The sequence below is a fragment of the Pungitius pungitius genome, chromosome 13 (assembly GCF_949316345.1).
Source record: "Pungitius pungitius chromosome 13, fPunPun2.1, whole genome shotgun sequence".
In the NCBI taxonomy this organism is placed as follows: domain Eukaryota; kingdom Metazoa; phylum Chordata; class Actinopteri; order Perciformes; family Gasterosteidae; genus Pungitius; species Pungitius pungitius.
Genome location: NC_084912.1, coordinates 3,270,063 through 3,284,789, shown reverse-complemented (window position 1 = coordinate 3,284,789; position 14,727 = coordinate 3,270,063). Strand labels below are relative to the sequence as shown.

The following is a 14,727-nucleotide window of genomic DNA, read 5'->3' as shown; positions in this document are numbered from 1 at the left end:
GGACAGGTCCAGGGTCCCGCTCACAGGGTGGACGAGATGTGAGTCCAAAGTGGCCCAGTGACAGCTTGTGGACAGGGTCCCGTTTGCCTAAATGCAGGTTCTGCACACTTGAAATGCATTAACTATTGTGTGGAAACATCGGACATGTGATTAAAGTAGACCATATACATTTTTGTAATCATGCTGGAATCACATTTACGACACAGGTCCGTAGAGACATGTTGATTTAAAACTCAAATGAATTGATACATTTGGTCTTTTCGTTATGTTTTTATTACAAAGAGCAAATTCCTTCAGTTGAACAGGAGACCGTGGTCGTTCTCCTCGGGGCCTCCAGGTGGCGCTCTTTACCGTCACAACAACAGTAGAGGTCTCTCCCTCCTGTTTCACCTCAGCGGGGATCCGTTGGGTGTTCAAGTACCAGCTCGCATGAATCGATAGTTAGAACCATCGATCACTCACTATGACGCCCGAGCTCGCTCCGCTTTGACGTCCCCCCCCCCCCTGCGCGGTGGGAGTGACGTCACAGGGGTGTGGACGTCTCCCCGAGATGACATCACTGTCTTCGGCGGCAGAGTGCTCTCTGTTGTAATTTAGATCACTTCTTTCTTTCTTTTTACAAACACTGCATTACAACACGAGGCTGCTAGTAAACGTAGTTGTAAACTAATGTCATTTTTAGTCTCTCTCTTTATTTACATGTTGGATTGAACCATCAGTGATTTATTCTTTTGGTTTTGTTCTCATGTGCTTGTCCTCATATTTGGGGGGTATTCGGACAATGATTACGGTGCTTAAGGCCCAGTAACCCCGTCCACCCGGCACCAACAGGGAGTCAAAACCAACTCCCCTGTGCTTCAGTTCACTGGAGTGAAGCAAACAGCTGGACCACCTTCACATGAAGAACATCATCCCTTTATCCCTTTAACTGAAGTGTTGAAAGTGTGTTATCAGCTTTATTTTGACCAAGAAACATGCACATGAAAAAGAGTTTTTAACACAAGTCAAATAGCTAAAAAAAAAACATTGTTAGCCCCTCTTTGACTTTTATAAACACTCGCCTTTATTGATGATATGAAACCTACAGACACACATACACACACATCTACTAACACACACACACACACACACCACTATTTCCTTCCATTCTGTCGCTGATCTTTTCCGCGTTGACGCGCTCACTCTCACGTCTTTCCTGTGGACTCCACTTTCACCACGACCTCACTTCCTGCAGGGCCTGGGAGTCAGGAAGCAGCTGCTCCTCTGGGCCGAGACAGGGAGGAGGTGCAGGAGAGGGAGGGGCAAAGGAACAGTGCTGGCCTGGCGGTGAGGAGGAAAATAAGAGAGGGAGGAGAGTGTGGAGGAGACAATGAAGGAAGGAGATGAACATGCGGTTTTAGAAATGGTAAGAAAGGGTGGAGGTGAAGAAGTGGGTGGTTTCCAGAAGAAAGAGAGGCCTCTTGAGCCTTTACAGGTCAACAGGTCAGCGATGGAGGCAGAGCAGCACCGGGCCTCCTCTGCGGGATAATGGAAAAAGGAGACTTAACACGAAGAGCGCTGTGTGTGTGTGTGTGTGTGTGTGTGTGTGTGTGTGTGTGTGTAGTAGTGAGTAGAGTAATACAGAGCAGATTGGTAGACGGAGAAGTTTCCCCCCCCCCCAAAAAAAAGTAGGACAGCTGATCTCCGCTCCTCCCTCTCCATCCTCTCGCTGAGCTTCCCTCGGTGCATCGGCATGACCCTGATCCCCTGAAATCTCCTTAAATACACACACACGCCGTAGCAAAAGCATCCCTGTGATTTAAAACACAGGCTTTCTGCTGCAGAACGCTCCATTCTCAGGGCTAAATATATCCGAGGGAATGTTTGTTTTATTTCCCCATCATGCCCCTGGTGGTCCAAATGGAGGCTTGACCCCTCGGTAGCTGGTGGTGAAGGACGTATAAACTCTTTTATTTTTGTCTACATTTTAGTCCCACAGTGACGTTGGTCGGTTATTAATACATTTTGTTCCACTGCATTTTTTCCACCCCTCATAGTTAGGACTACCTCGGTCGTGAAGGAAATGTCCCAAAATCACGGCTCCGTGATCACAGCTCGGCCCTTCCTGTTGGCTCCTGACGTGGATGTGAAATTAGCTTCATCACATGAGTGAAAGTGAGCGGCTTTTTGTCTGAATAAATGACGTACGCAGCCCTTGTCTGTGTCCTCCACAGGAAGCGGTGGTTGGGTGAAGAGGGGAGTCCGACCAGTCGGATCACCAAAGCCTCCTTCGCCAACCAGAGAACAGTCGACGAGCTGGAGCTCTCCGGCTTCGTGACGCGCTTCTGACCGACGAATCGAACGCACCCCGAAGACCTCCTCCACCCTGCGCCGCTTCGCTCAGTTCAGGGACTTGAGACGTGAGGTCTATGGAGGGCAACTCTTGGAGCTGGGTTGGTTTGTAGAAGGACGGTCGAGCGTTTCAGGCTGGAAGTCACTTGACAAATAACTAAATCCACCGTAATGTTTCATTGATAATAAAAAAAGAAGTGATACTTACGCTTGAAATGATCGAAAGGACCCTTTAAATCACCGTGATGGTTTGATCCGAGCAGATCAGTGTGTGGCTCTTCATTAAATCTACCACCGTGTGTACGATGTAAACAAACACAGGCCGACCATGTGGTCACGTGATGCGATTAGGCCCTCTGATCCAATTAACTCACTGCCAGAGGATTCCTGATCGGCCGGAAAGCAACAACAGAGACGGTGACACAGCGGGAACCGAGCGTCCTGTCATACACAGCGAGTCTGTGTGTGAATCAGTGATCTTTTAATCCTTTTTTTTTCTTCCTCATTAAATATCTGCTCTCGAGGGAAATTGTATGTGTGCACTCAGCGCTCGGAGACCAGCTCTCCCTGGATACACTGTTCGTGGTCGTCATGCCGACCCACCCTGAGACATTACTCACACTCACAAACACACAATCGTGGGCCGGAGGGAGGTGTCAGTGTGTGTTTTGGATCTTAATGTAATGACATGCTTACATAACCCTCCATCCGTTATCATGGAAACGCCAGAAAGGAGCTATGCTAAGCTACGTGCTACGTGAGATCTCCCAGACACCCTTCTGTGCATACGGTGCATTGGTTATGTTACCGCTGGATCGTCTTTTCCTGCTTTAAACAAAACAAACATGGAGGAAAGCAGGTAAATAATGAAGCGTTCACTCTGCAGGTGACTCAAATATAAAAACTAAAAGCATAACCATAAACCTCACGATCCTCCATCTCTGACAGTCATCTTTACACTTTCTGCTCTCTGCAAAATCTGGTGAAAATAATTCAGCAAGAAAAAACGAAAAAAACACAGCCGCCCCCACACTCCTATACTTGTGCCATGAGAGTGAGAATTACTGCGGAAAAGCTGGAAAAAAATCCACCGGCCTCAACCTCTTCTTCCTCCTCCGCCTCCACCTTACCGAGCAACCAGCTTGGCATCCCATTAAGGTCACCATGGAAACGGCACTCTGCTGACAACAGAAGTGGGCGTCTTCTCGTTTCTCTAATTCTCTTCTCTCTTATTTCCTCTCGAGTGTCCTCTCCTCCTCCCCAAACTTCTTCTTTCCTTCACTCCTCTCCTGTAAATTTGCTATTTTCTCATCTCCTCCTCCCTAAAACTTATTATTTCCTCTCTAAATTCCTTTTTGCTTCTCTTTCTTTCCTCTATCCATCTATTTTTTTCTCTTTTCTGAATATCTGCCAAGCACTTAAACTGCCCACACAGTTAGTCTTATTCATCATGTTACACACACACACACACACACACACACCTGAGTGGGCGCTGACAAGCGGCTGTTGCCAGGCAACATGCTGAAGTTGCGTGCCACTCTGCTGTCAAAGAAACACTGACATTTAACAGAAGCAACATTGTTTGTTCTGTTGGGTTCTATTCCCGTCAGAGGACTTGACGCTACATAAAGAAAGCATTCAGCCCTTTATTTCAAACTATTTGGAATATTATTTAAATTACTGCTCTGACAAAAATGATCATAATATTTTGCACAAAAACTGATGGGCTGTCAGACTTTTTTTTAACAGGTTTCAGTCGTATATTCTACACAATTCCAGAGAAAGAAAAGTGACACAAACACATTCTGATAGAAAGCTGAACTCTTAATAGAATTATTTCTTTTTAATCACTTAATTCACACAAAGACTAATGCATACCTGTGCACATCGCAGCCTAGTAGTTTCTTTTTCTGTGCAGCCGGGAAGCTCGGATAAGAACGCACGCAGGGGAAGAGCGCCTTCATTGTCTGCTCAGCTGGACATTAGATCATAATTGCGTGCTGCTATGATAAGGAAATGAATGCTTTAAGTCTTGGGAATTAGGGGGAGGGGCCAATGGCATAGTGAGCGTTCCCATGAACATCCACCCTGAGTGTCATGGCGATGGGACCAGCATGTGTTGGGACAGCTCGCTCTTTGGGGGACGGACCCTGACTGAGTGACCGCCTCTGGCCGAACATGCCAATTCTAAACAAAAACAACAACAACTAAACAAAACAAACATGGAAAGATGCGTTAAGATGAAACAATTGTATCCCAGCATGCTGTGACCTCTGACCTCTCTGAAGCTGTTTAGTGAGGTCATAAAACGACAACAAGTGTAAAAAGGGAAACCTCCGGTTTGCTCTCATGCAGCTGCCGAGTGATGGGAATCACCCCTGTGACCTTTGACCTTCTCCTCCACATCCTCTGCTTCAAAACAAACATGGCTGCGGCCTGCTGGACATTTCTACATGGTGTCTGGTATCTGGGTGACAATCTCCTGCACACACACACACACACACACACATAGACACGCTGAGCAAACTGTGTGTGTGTCATCCCCAGCCAAGAAAGACCTTCAAGGCCGGATCACATTCTGCCACACACACACTGTTCATGCACGCACACACACTGCTGTCAGCACACTTTGAATGTCCTTCAAACCCAGAATGCATCGTTCTCAGTTTGTGTGTTTGTCTGTGTGTGTGTGTGTGTGTGTGATGAGTTATCTCATCTTATCTCACCGCAACGAGATATAAGAGTTTCATTTGTCAGTTTCGTAGCCCTCACATCCTCGATGTGCCTCTGTAAATCATCAAATCAAATGTTTTTGTCACATACAGCATACAATAATATACAGAATAACATATGATGATGTTCTTAGATGTCTGGGACAGATCTAACAAATAGGAAAAAACAAATAGAATTTAACCTTTTAACCTGCACAAGTAGATGTTGACCAGTTGAAATGGGTCTCCTTTATGTTTTCCTGTATATTTATGTATACATACATATATGCATTCTGTTGCGACACACTCATCCCTAACTTTTAAGGGTCTGTGTGGGATCATTCCCTCTGCAGACTCTCTCCCTCCTGCTCTGTGCTGGTTGAATCTCCGCCTCTCACTCAGGCTCTTGGTGGAAGCGCTTCATATGCACCGCTCTGCAACTTCGAGCGGGTGGAGATAATCCAATCGAACCAACGCGATCCTGAAAAATGCATTGTCACTTTCCCTTTTACTCATTCAGTGAATGACCAAGGAGAATCAATCCAGTTAATAAGTCCTACTGCCCAATGCACATAGTTCTAGTAATTATGCAACAAAATGCAGTTAAACAGACGTACATAAAGTTGCAAAGTGCAGGGTAATGTATATGTGTGTAGAGCTAATATCAATAATACAAACAGCAGGGACATCTTTTACCTTATTTGACTTTTTTACTCAGCTAAAGTGTGTTTAAACATACATACTTTTTTTTCATAAAAGTGTTTTCAAATTAGCAAAGATATAAACACGTCAAAATCCAAATAGTTCATACTTGCCCCTGGTGTTTAAAGAACTATCAAAAAGTTAATTAAATGAATTTGATTAACATATTTTTGACTTGTGTGTCTCATTCATGCAGCACTGCAGATTCACATCTGTATAGTGATGGACACTACTGTATATTCTCATTTAAATCTATATTACAGATAAACAAAAGGCTTAGAATTGATTTATGGATGACAGTGAATGTTCTGTAATTTACTGCGTTAGCCTTAAACTACTATGCCAACAATAATCCCATTAATAAACATCACTCTAAATACTTATTAGACTAAAACTCCAAAGTGCTTTATAACAAAGAAGACAAAATAGAAACCCTTAAAAAAAGAAGGTATTTTATAGTATTCTACTAAAGTATGCTATATGTCAAACTAGTCTGTAAAATACTATACTATATATATTTTCCTGGTCAGTGAGGAACCCTCACGGAGCCGCCCCGCCGGGGCAGCGGGGTGTGTGAACCATACACACCAGGCGCTGCAGTCCGGGCCGAGTAACGGCAGAGCGCGGGGGGGCGGGGTGAGGAAGAGGAGGAGGAAGAGGAGGGGGATTGCTAGATTTGAGGGCTCTCTGCTCTGCTCGCGTTGTGTGTGGTTTTTTTATAGCTCCGAGCTCCCAGCAGTCCGTCCGGCGTCCGTCCTTCACTCCGAGCGGGACTCCACTGCGCTTCTGCCGGCCTACAGGTGAGCGTCGACCCGCCGCGTTTGCTTCACCCGCCGCCGCCCGCCCGCCCGCCCTAAATCTCGGCACGGATTCCCTTCATTGTGTCCGCGGGCATCCAACATCCACCGCGACGCCACGGCGGGGAGATGCGCGCGCGCGTCCCCCCGCTCCGCTGCCGCGGGCTCAGAGGCTCCTCGCGCCGGGCTCCGCTGCTCGGGCCCCCGATTAAAACCAGCGGAACCGTCGATTGTGGATCGCGGTGCAGCGGCGGGTTGTTTGCACAAAGAGACGCCGGGCAGCGACCCTCTTCTCCCCGGCCGTGTCTCTCACCCCCCCCCACCCCCGCTCTTTTCTCCATGCGTTGTGTTTGTGTGTCTGTGCTTGTGTGTGTGTGTGTGTTGGCTTCAGTGCGCCAGTGCGCTGCTTAGATGGAGTCTGCAGCTCTCTGTGTTTATCTCCACCCAGAGGTCTGATGGAGATGGTGGTGGTGCAGGCGTGGTCGCCTCTGCTGACCTCAGAGCCTCTGAGCAAAACCACCAGAATCTTCTCGTGGTGCTATTATTCCTGCAGTGACCTTCTGTGCACTCGTTTGTGTAACATTCCTGTGAGCACCTCAAACTACTAACGTGACATGTGTCTGTACAGCGGAGTCATTTCTAAACGACGCCAGCGTGCTTTAGATATTCCTCCAGTGGTTGTAAATAAGATTATACAGATGTTTTGTTTTTGGTTATTTCATTTATCTCCTTTCATGAGTTATTGAGGCGTTCCGGCAGTGATTTTTACACCTGTTTTAGTTCAGTACGTTTACAGTATAAACGCTGCTGCTTTGAGGCATTATTTTGTTTGGCGCAGACCTCTTTTTAAAAAAATCCTGTAAGAGAAATTATGTAATCAGATACAGGCTGGACTGCTGCTCCCTCTCCTCCCTCCATTTCTCCCCTCTCCCTTTCTCCTAATCTTCCTTCTCCTTTCCTTCCTTCATTTGTCCTCCTTTTTCACTTCTCCTCATTTTGTTGCTTCCTTTCTCCTTCACTTATCTCCTCTTTCTCTCCACAGGTTTTCCCTTTTATCATGGTTTCCTCCCCTCTCTGTGCTCATAGCCTCCCCCCCCCTTTTCTCTCTCTCTCTCTCTCTCTCTCTCTTTACTGCTTTGATGCTACAAGGGAACCATTTGGACACTTGTTGAAAACGTCTCACTGAGGCGTCGACTTGTTCTCACGTCCCTCGCCGTGCTGCAGTAAAACCAGGCTCAACTCTTCAAGTTTGACAGTAAATCAGTTTTTGTGTATTTTCTGGTTCAATTCTATTAAGGTTTCCTTAAGGTTTAACTGTTTGCTTCCGAACCTGGTTTCTCGTAGGTGAGGTCGAAGGTCATCAGGGCAGAAGGACACTGAGGTGGGGGAGTCTGCTTTGGGCACTAAATTTCTCCAGAACATTGTTTTATGCGTATTAATGGAAAGGTTTAGTGCTGTTGGTTGTCTGTCCTTTTTTTATTATTTTTTTTATTCCACACTCAAAACCTGGGGTTTACATTTCCCATAATGCAACTCGACTGTACACATTTGTGCCTGAGGTTAGCGTGTGCTAAGCTAGTAGCGGCTAACGTAGCCTGGTTAGCGCCTCGTTGGCTCCCTTCCTTCCAACCTCCCACTTTTTTTAGACTGGTGGACTTTAAACACAAGTGACATCACACGAGGACATTCACAGACCTCCTTCAGGAGACAATAAGGCCGCTAAACGTTACTTTTAGCACGTACGACTCCCCCCAACGAAGACCCCCCACCGTTTTTATCTGTGAGTTCAACATGAAGTCGTCATCTGCTGCTGTGAGTTTTATGGAACTTGAGGACTTTGACTTTTCTGTGGGTTTTATTTTCCACGTGACGTCCTGGCTGACGCTGCCGTCAGAAGGCGGACCCGCTGTTTGTGTTTACAGGCTCTTTAAATGAAATGGTGCGCAGCCAGAAGTGGGGGGGGGGGAAGAGAGCGGGCTGCAGCAGGGGTTTGTGGGGAATGTGATTTTGATTAAGAGGCCGACGAAAAGCCCCGCGCAGCAAACATTTTCTGGGGTGTTTCTGCAGCGAGCTGCTTTTCTTTTTCTTTTCTTTATTGGCAAACGTGAATTAAATTAAATCCTTTTTTATATGAAATCCTATGCAGTCAGTTTCCATCAGCAGGTTTGATGAAGATGTTTTGCTCATAAACTCTCTGCAGGGACGTTTTAAGTGAATTGATTCTCCAGCAGGAGACATGAGCGTTGCTTCTGGCAGCCTTTTGGCTCAGACTGTGTTTATTTTTTAATTTGCTCTCCATCGACGAGCTGGTGGTGATGAAGAGGAGGCAGGTTTAGGGAAGGCCGGCCCGATCCAGATGCCACCATTGATTGTTTTCTGGAAGTTTCCTCCATGTCTGATGGGCTCAAAGCAATGAATCAGCGTCTTTCTCTTGTTCTTCTTAGAGAAGCTTTTTTGCCCTCCTCTGATACAGCAGCACGCTCACACAATGTTTTATTTATTTATTTAATTTAATTCCTTGTCCTCCTCTCCAATTGGCCCCCCCTCCCCTCTCTGACTTTTACTGGTCTTTACCTTCACCCCTTCCCGCTTTGCCTCCTGCACTTACTTTACTTCCCCCTGCTCCATTTTACTTTAATATTTAAGCTATGCCCCCCTCCCCCCCAGCTCCATCTGCATTGCTTCTTAAATTTCAGAGTTGTCCTGATTTAAATTGTGAAACAGGATTCGGGGGTGTCTTAACTCCAGATGAAATGAATCCAAATTTGTTAAAAATACAATAAAAATGGACACAAACAAAAAAATGATGTTGTTGAAAAATGTTCTCAGGGATCTTTTTCTGTGACGGCAGCCAGCTTGGTTTACACCTCCTCCTTCAACCCCCCCCCCCCCCCGTCCCCCCCCCCCCCCGTCACTCCTCGGAGGCTTAAACCTTAAGCAGCAGACTTCATCATGAGGAGGGAGCCTGAGGACAGTGTGATGGAGGGAGAGGAGGAAACCCGGGCAGGAGGCAGGAGGGAACGTTAGATACGAGGAGAACTAAAACAAAATGGTGTCAACATCAACACTAATGAAGAAGAACAGAAAACTGAGGTTTATTTTGGAGGAGGTGTGACCAATGTAGTCCCGGCAGAGAGGGAGAAAAAGGAGGACAGGAGTTAAACATACCAGCTGAGAAACATTCCCAGAGAGGAGGAGGAGGAGGAGGAGGGGGAGGAGGAGGAGGAGGAGGAGGAGGAGGAGGGGGAGAAGAGGAATGTTCTGGAAAATGTCCAACAAAAACCTGCAGGTTTTTATCACACGGTCCACCGTTGACTTACTGGCGTTTTCTGCAGCTCTCGCCCGCCTCGCTGGTCTGCATCAGCAGGTGGCTGGTTGTCATGGCGACGTGGGCGTTACAAACCATGCCGCCGCCGCCGCTCCTCCCGTCTTTAGGGTGGATGTCTGTGTAAGTCGTACTAGTGTAAAGCTGTTAAAGGAACGCAGCGGCATCGCCGATCACGCGTCCAACGCAGGTTTTTTTATTATCTGTATTTAAAGCCGACGGCAAAGCACAAGTCACACTGCGTGGGAGGAGACACACATGCACACACACACACACACTCTTATTTATATCAGTGACGCATGGCATGTTTGGAACAGACATTCTGAGGTTTCGGCCTCGTTTGGCCCTGTTTGAATAGCCGGGTTACTTCGGGGTGACGATGTTAAACCTCGGCAGGGTTCAAAGATCCGCAAAGCGATTTCTCTTCACACCTCCACCTTCAGAAAGCCCCCCCCCCCCCCAGGTGTTGAAAGCTGCAGCTTAGACTCTCATCAATGGGGGGGTAAAATTGACGTTCATTGACGGATCATGAAAGACGCTCGGCTAAACAGTCGTAAATTTACACCCGCGTGATATCAATGAAAAATGAAATGTGTTTTGAAGACTTTTTGAAGTGGAAAACCTGCAAAAGTCCTAAAAGTTAAACTTGAGAAAGTCCTTGTGTTTAACAATAATTCTGATACTGCATCTGTGAATATATCCGGTCGTCGTTGATTCGTTTGATTGGTTTGACACCGACCGGTTTACCTCCGGCTCGTTAGCGCCTTAACAGTAAAACCTGTTCTGATGTAGATCTGCACCCATTCTGATGCTAAACCGGTGACCCGCTCTCTTTGTCTCTTTCTCCTCCTTCCTTTTGTCAGTGCCACTGAACCTTTGTTCTTCGTGCATCGTCCCTGCAGAGCCAACGACTTGCTTTTAAACTTTATTCAAACCCATTAAAGTCCTCTCTTTTACCCCTCTGTCACAAATCACAAGTGTGTGACCGCATTAGCAGTGCGACGCGTTGTCTGCATGTGTTTACTTTGAATGGCGGATGGGAGACACACACACACACTCTCTGCGTTGACCTTCAACAGCGCTCCATTTAATTTGATTTCCATGTAGCCAAAGGCGTGTCTCTCTCTGTGACACACACACACACACACACACACACACACTGAGCTCACATTCCTGATGGATGAAATGTTTCAGCTTTCCAGATGTGGTCAGGCAACGCACCGCCATCTGTGTGTCTGCCTTTTGTCGCCGTTGTTACCCGCAGAGGGCGGCCGGCGGTGATGTGCCTGAGGTTCGCCGGGGTCGAATCCCGGCAGGTTCGGGGTGAGGGCACACCGGGGGAGGCGCCGCGCGGTGCACGGCATCATGGGAAAAATGGGTGATTGTGGATTTTCAACCAGAGCATGCAGGAAATGTTTTGTCGTTTTCCTGTTTGAGTTGGGGGGGTGGGGGGGTGAAGCTGTGATGTTTGGTGCGTGTGTCGTGCACACTGCGTTATTATTATTTTCTCTCTGGTGATCCGCAGCTGCTCAACTCCTCCACCTTCACTCCTCCACCTGTCCAGCGAACACCTGTCGGGCATCTTTTCCGTTTCTTCCGTGCCAAGAATCAGTGGGTTTGGGGGCGGGGCTCCGTGGTTCATTGAGTAAAGTTCATACGCTATCAGTGCAACCAAACTCTTTTTGTTGCAGATGTTCTCTGCAATACCTCGAGCAGAGCAGAAATAAGTGTTACTTCGAGCTCTTGGGTGTCGGGGTTCTCTTTCCAGCAATGGTTCCCATTTCCTTTCACAGTGAAGCTGGCCATGAATCTGGAACCACTGTATGAACAGCTGTGTGGGTTTTATCCGTCTTCTTTCGGTATCGGCGTGCCTGTGGCCTGAAGTCTCCTTCCCAAAGTGGACGTCATCATTCATGCGATTGGGTCACTTTCCGCTCAGGAAGGTTTTCCTGGAAATTCAGTGAAGATTTTTAGCAGCTTTTTCTTTTTTCTTTTTTCTTTTTTTTTCTGTTGCCATGACGATGGAGAGTATTACATCAATGACCTCCCCCCCCCGCCTCGTCTCCAGGGTGGAGGTGTAATTCGAACTCTGGTTACATCATATGCTACTTTACAATTTGTCACAGTGTGTATGAGATTTCTAATTTTTATCGTCACGTGATCTTTTGGACGGTACCTTTTTTTTCTTCTTTTAAATTAATTTTTTGTGCTCCTCAGGTTTTGGGTGACCCTTACTGAGTAAGAAATGTTTTCTTGTTAGTGGGCTGTTGCCTGTGTGTGCGTGCAGAGGGATATGAAGGAGCTTTACACCAGCGTATTCCTTGCCCACAAATACCCGCTGACACACTTGGCCTCTTAGGAAATGAGTCCGGCGCCGTGGGACGCGTAAGGGGGAGGAGTTACACGTCCTTGACCTAACACACATTCATAAGGATCACACACAAACGCACATCTCGGATCTCTGTTGCCGTCCTCCATGTTGTCCATCTGTACAACAACATTTAGAGAGATTTAATGCCCGGTGGGATTATTTCATCTGAGGGGGCTATAACGAAGAGTTAAAAGCTTTAATTCAGAGCACCAACATTTAGATGGATGGAAACCTTTTTTTATTCCTGCAAACAAAGATTAAAAGGAGCATTTAGTAACTGAACTGTGTAACGAGGACAATTTGAAACCACAAAGAAAAACAAATGAGGTCACGGCTGGATCCCGAATCCCCGTCGACACCAGCGGACTACGACAGGCTAACGTAGCATGAACACACGTTAGCATGAACACACGTTAGCATGAACAAATGTTAGCATGAACAAACGTTAGCATGCTAACATGCAATATGCGACCGTAGTATCCGCATCAAATGCTAATTATGTATTGGTGCTTCTGTACTTTGGCTAGTAGAAATGACACCCCGGGTGTTTTCGGACTGCGTTCTTACGCCCAGGGTGTGATTTGTGCGTTTTGTCGCTCTAAGAGGACAGGCGGGTCAGGGAGACAGGTGAGCCGCCGCTCGGCCCCTAACCTGCACCGCTGAGGAATGTGTTTGATCCTCCTCTAACACCGTGATCAGCAGGATACAGGCGCTGGAACAAAAGAACTACAGTACAACACACACACACACACACGCATACATCCTGTGGAACAGATTAGATCTGACATCCCACAATGCACTGCAACATGCGCCGGCCAGGACTGTGGGTCGGAGGGAAGGAGGGAGGGAGGGAGTGAGAGGCCCGGTCAGGCAGTGAAAGTCTAAGCTGGCAGCTGGCCAGATGGAGATGATGGGATGGATCGCCATGACGACACACCCCCCCCCACCCTCCCCCTCCAAGCTGGACCGCTCTGTGTGTTCATATGTTGAGTTTTATTTTAGGTGTGAAGCTGCCCAGAGATGAAGTACTGAACAAATATTTCTCTCTGTATTTTTGTCGGTTTAACGCTCAAAAAGAAAAGTGATATTCAAATGAAATCTTTATTGACTCGAGCCTGCGCTTGTGTGCCTACAAATACCTCAAGCTTCTGTTATTATTCAGACTGCGATAAGCAAGTTATGTCTTTCCTATTCATGTTCTGCATTAGAAAGAATCAATAATGAATGGGAGGCAGTAAAGTAGGATGCTGACATTAGCTGTCGTGAGAACTAAGAGGCATGAAGCTCATAGATCCCACAGGACTCTGAATGTATATCACGGAGCATTAATAGTTCATCGTCACAGGTTCTCACAAAGGTTTGTTTAAGTTTTAAAACTAGAATGTGAGTGTAGATAACATTGTGTGTAGATAAGGGTGTGTGTGAGAAAGAAGGCAAATCAGCTAAAGAAAAGAGTGATTTGGAAGAAGATGACGTGTGGATTAAGAGGGAGAAGGATGGGTGGGGTGCGGAGTGTGATAGGATGGTGTCCTGGGTGGAGGGGAGACTTAAGGGTGGAGCAGAAAGGAGGGAAAACGAGAGGGTGATCAAGGACTTGAGGAAGAAGTCAACAAGTCGTCATTGCTTTCCCTTTTTGTTTTTCTTTGTCCCTCCCACTATCTCCCCTCCCCCCCCCCCTCTCCTCCCCCTTTCTGCTTGGCATTGTCCCAGCTGCACCACCCTCCTCCTCCTCCTCCTCCTCCTCCTCCTCTGTGATCCGTCCTGCTTCTAGTGGAGAGTTTGGGGAAAACCAGTCAACAGATCCAGTCTCCGGGGATTGAACACACACACACACACACACACACACACACACACACACACACACACACACACACACACCCACTGTGACGCAGCCTCTTTGCTGCCTTTCACGTTACGAAACTGCAGCGACCGCATGAAGGGCTTCAAACTGTGGATTCAAGATGAAATGAAAGCGGGGAATTGTGCGAGGCGTTCAGGGCCCACGTAAAATCACGTCGACTCAAAGCTGAAATCCTTTCCTTTTTTAACAGTTGTTGTTTTAGAGGTGGACCACCTGACCTGAGACAAAGACCACCTCCTCCTCCCAACGTCATGAAACATTCATCTGCTTCCATGAAACATTCACCGCGCTGAAACTGGAGCACAGGCCCCTTTTCCCACTGCTGCACCGTAGTAAGTCGTAGTAGTGAAGGGAGTGGGCTTATTTTGAGTATCGGGGGATACGAAGGTCCTATCAGCAGATCACTCCCTGCATTAATGTGGCGGATCTATTTAATCCAGCTCTGTTTATACGTTACGCTCCAGACTTGCGGATGAACTTCAAAATGAACCGCATGTTGGCGGGTGTGAATTGATTTATTTTTCGTGTTTGGAACCGACCGACCGACCGACCCGGCTGGGCTCCTGCAGCTGTCCTTTCATATCTGGCGTTTATTAATGAGACTTCATCATCTCCTCCTCTTCACAGAG

General features: G+C 47.1%; 2 protein-coding genes across 2 annotated transcripts in view; both read left to right on the top strand.

Moving 5' to 3' along the window:
• The window catches only part of LOC119213758 (acylphosphatase-2-like), a 3,443-nt gene extending 607 nt beyond the window's left edge, over window positions 1–2,836 (top strand). Inside the window, exons 3-4 of the mRNA XM_037464806.2 lie at window positions 1–38; window positions 2,214–2,836. The exon at window positions 1–38 is cut by the window's left edge and continues 72 nt beyond it. Coding sequence (XP_037320703.2) covers window positions 1–38; window positions 2,214–2,328 — 153 coding nt within the window. The 3' untranslated portion in view covers window positions 2,329–2,836. The remainder of the gene's footprint in view (window positions 39–2,213) is intronic.
• Window positions 2,837–6,375: 3,539 nt separating this feature from the next.
• sptbn1 (spectrin, beta, non-erythrocytic 1) overlaps window positions 6,376–14,727 on the top strand; it is a 63,995-nt gene continuing 55,643 nt past the window's right edge. The window contains exon 1 of the mRNA XM_062566660.1: window positions 6,376–6,544. The gene's annotated coding sequence lies outside the window, so the exon portion shown is untranslated. The remainder of the gene's footprint in view (window positions 6,545–14,727) is intronic.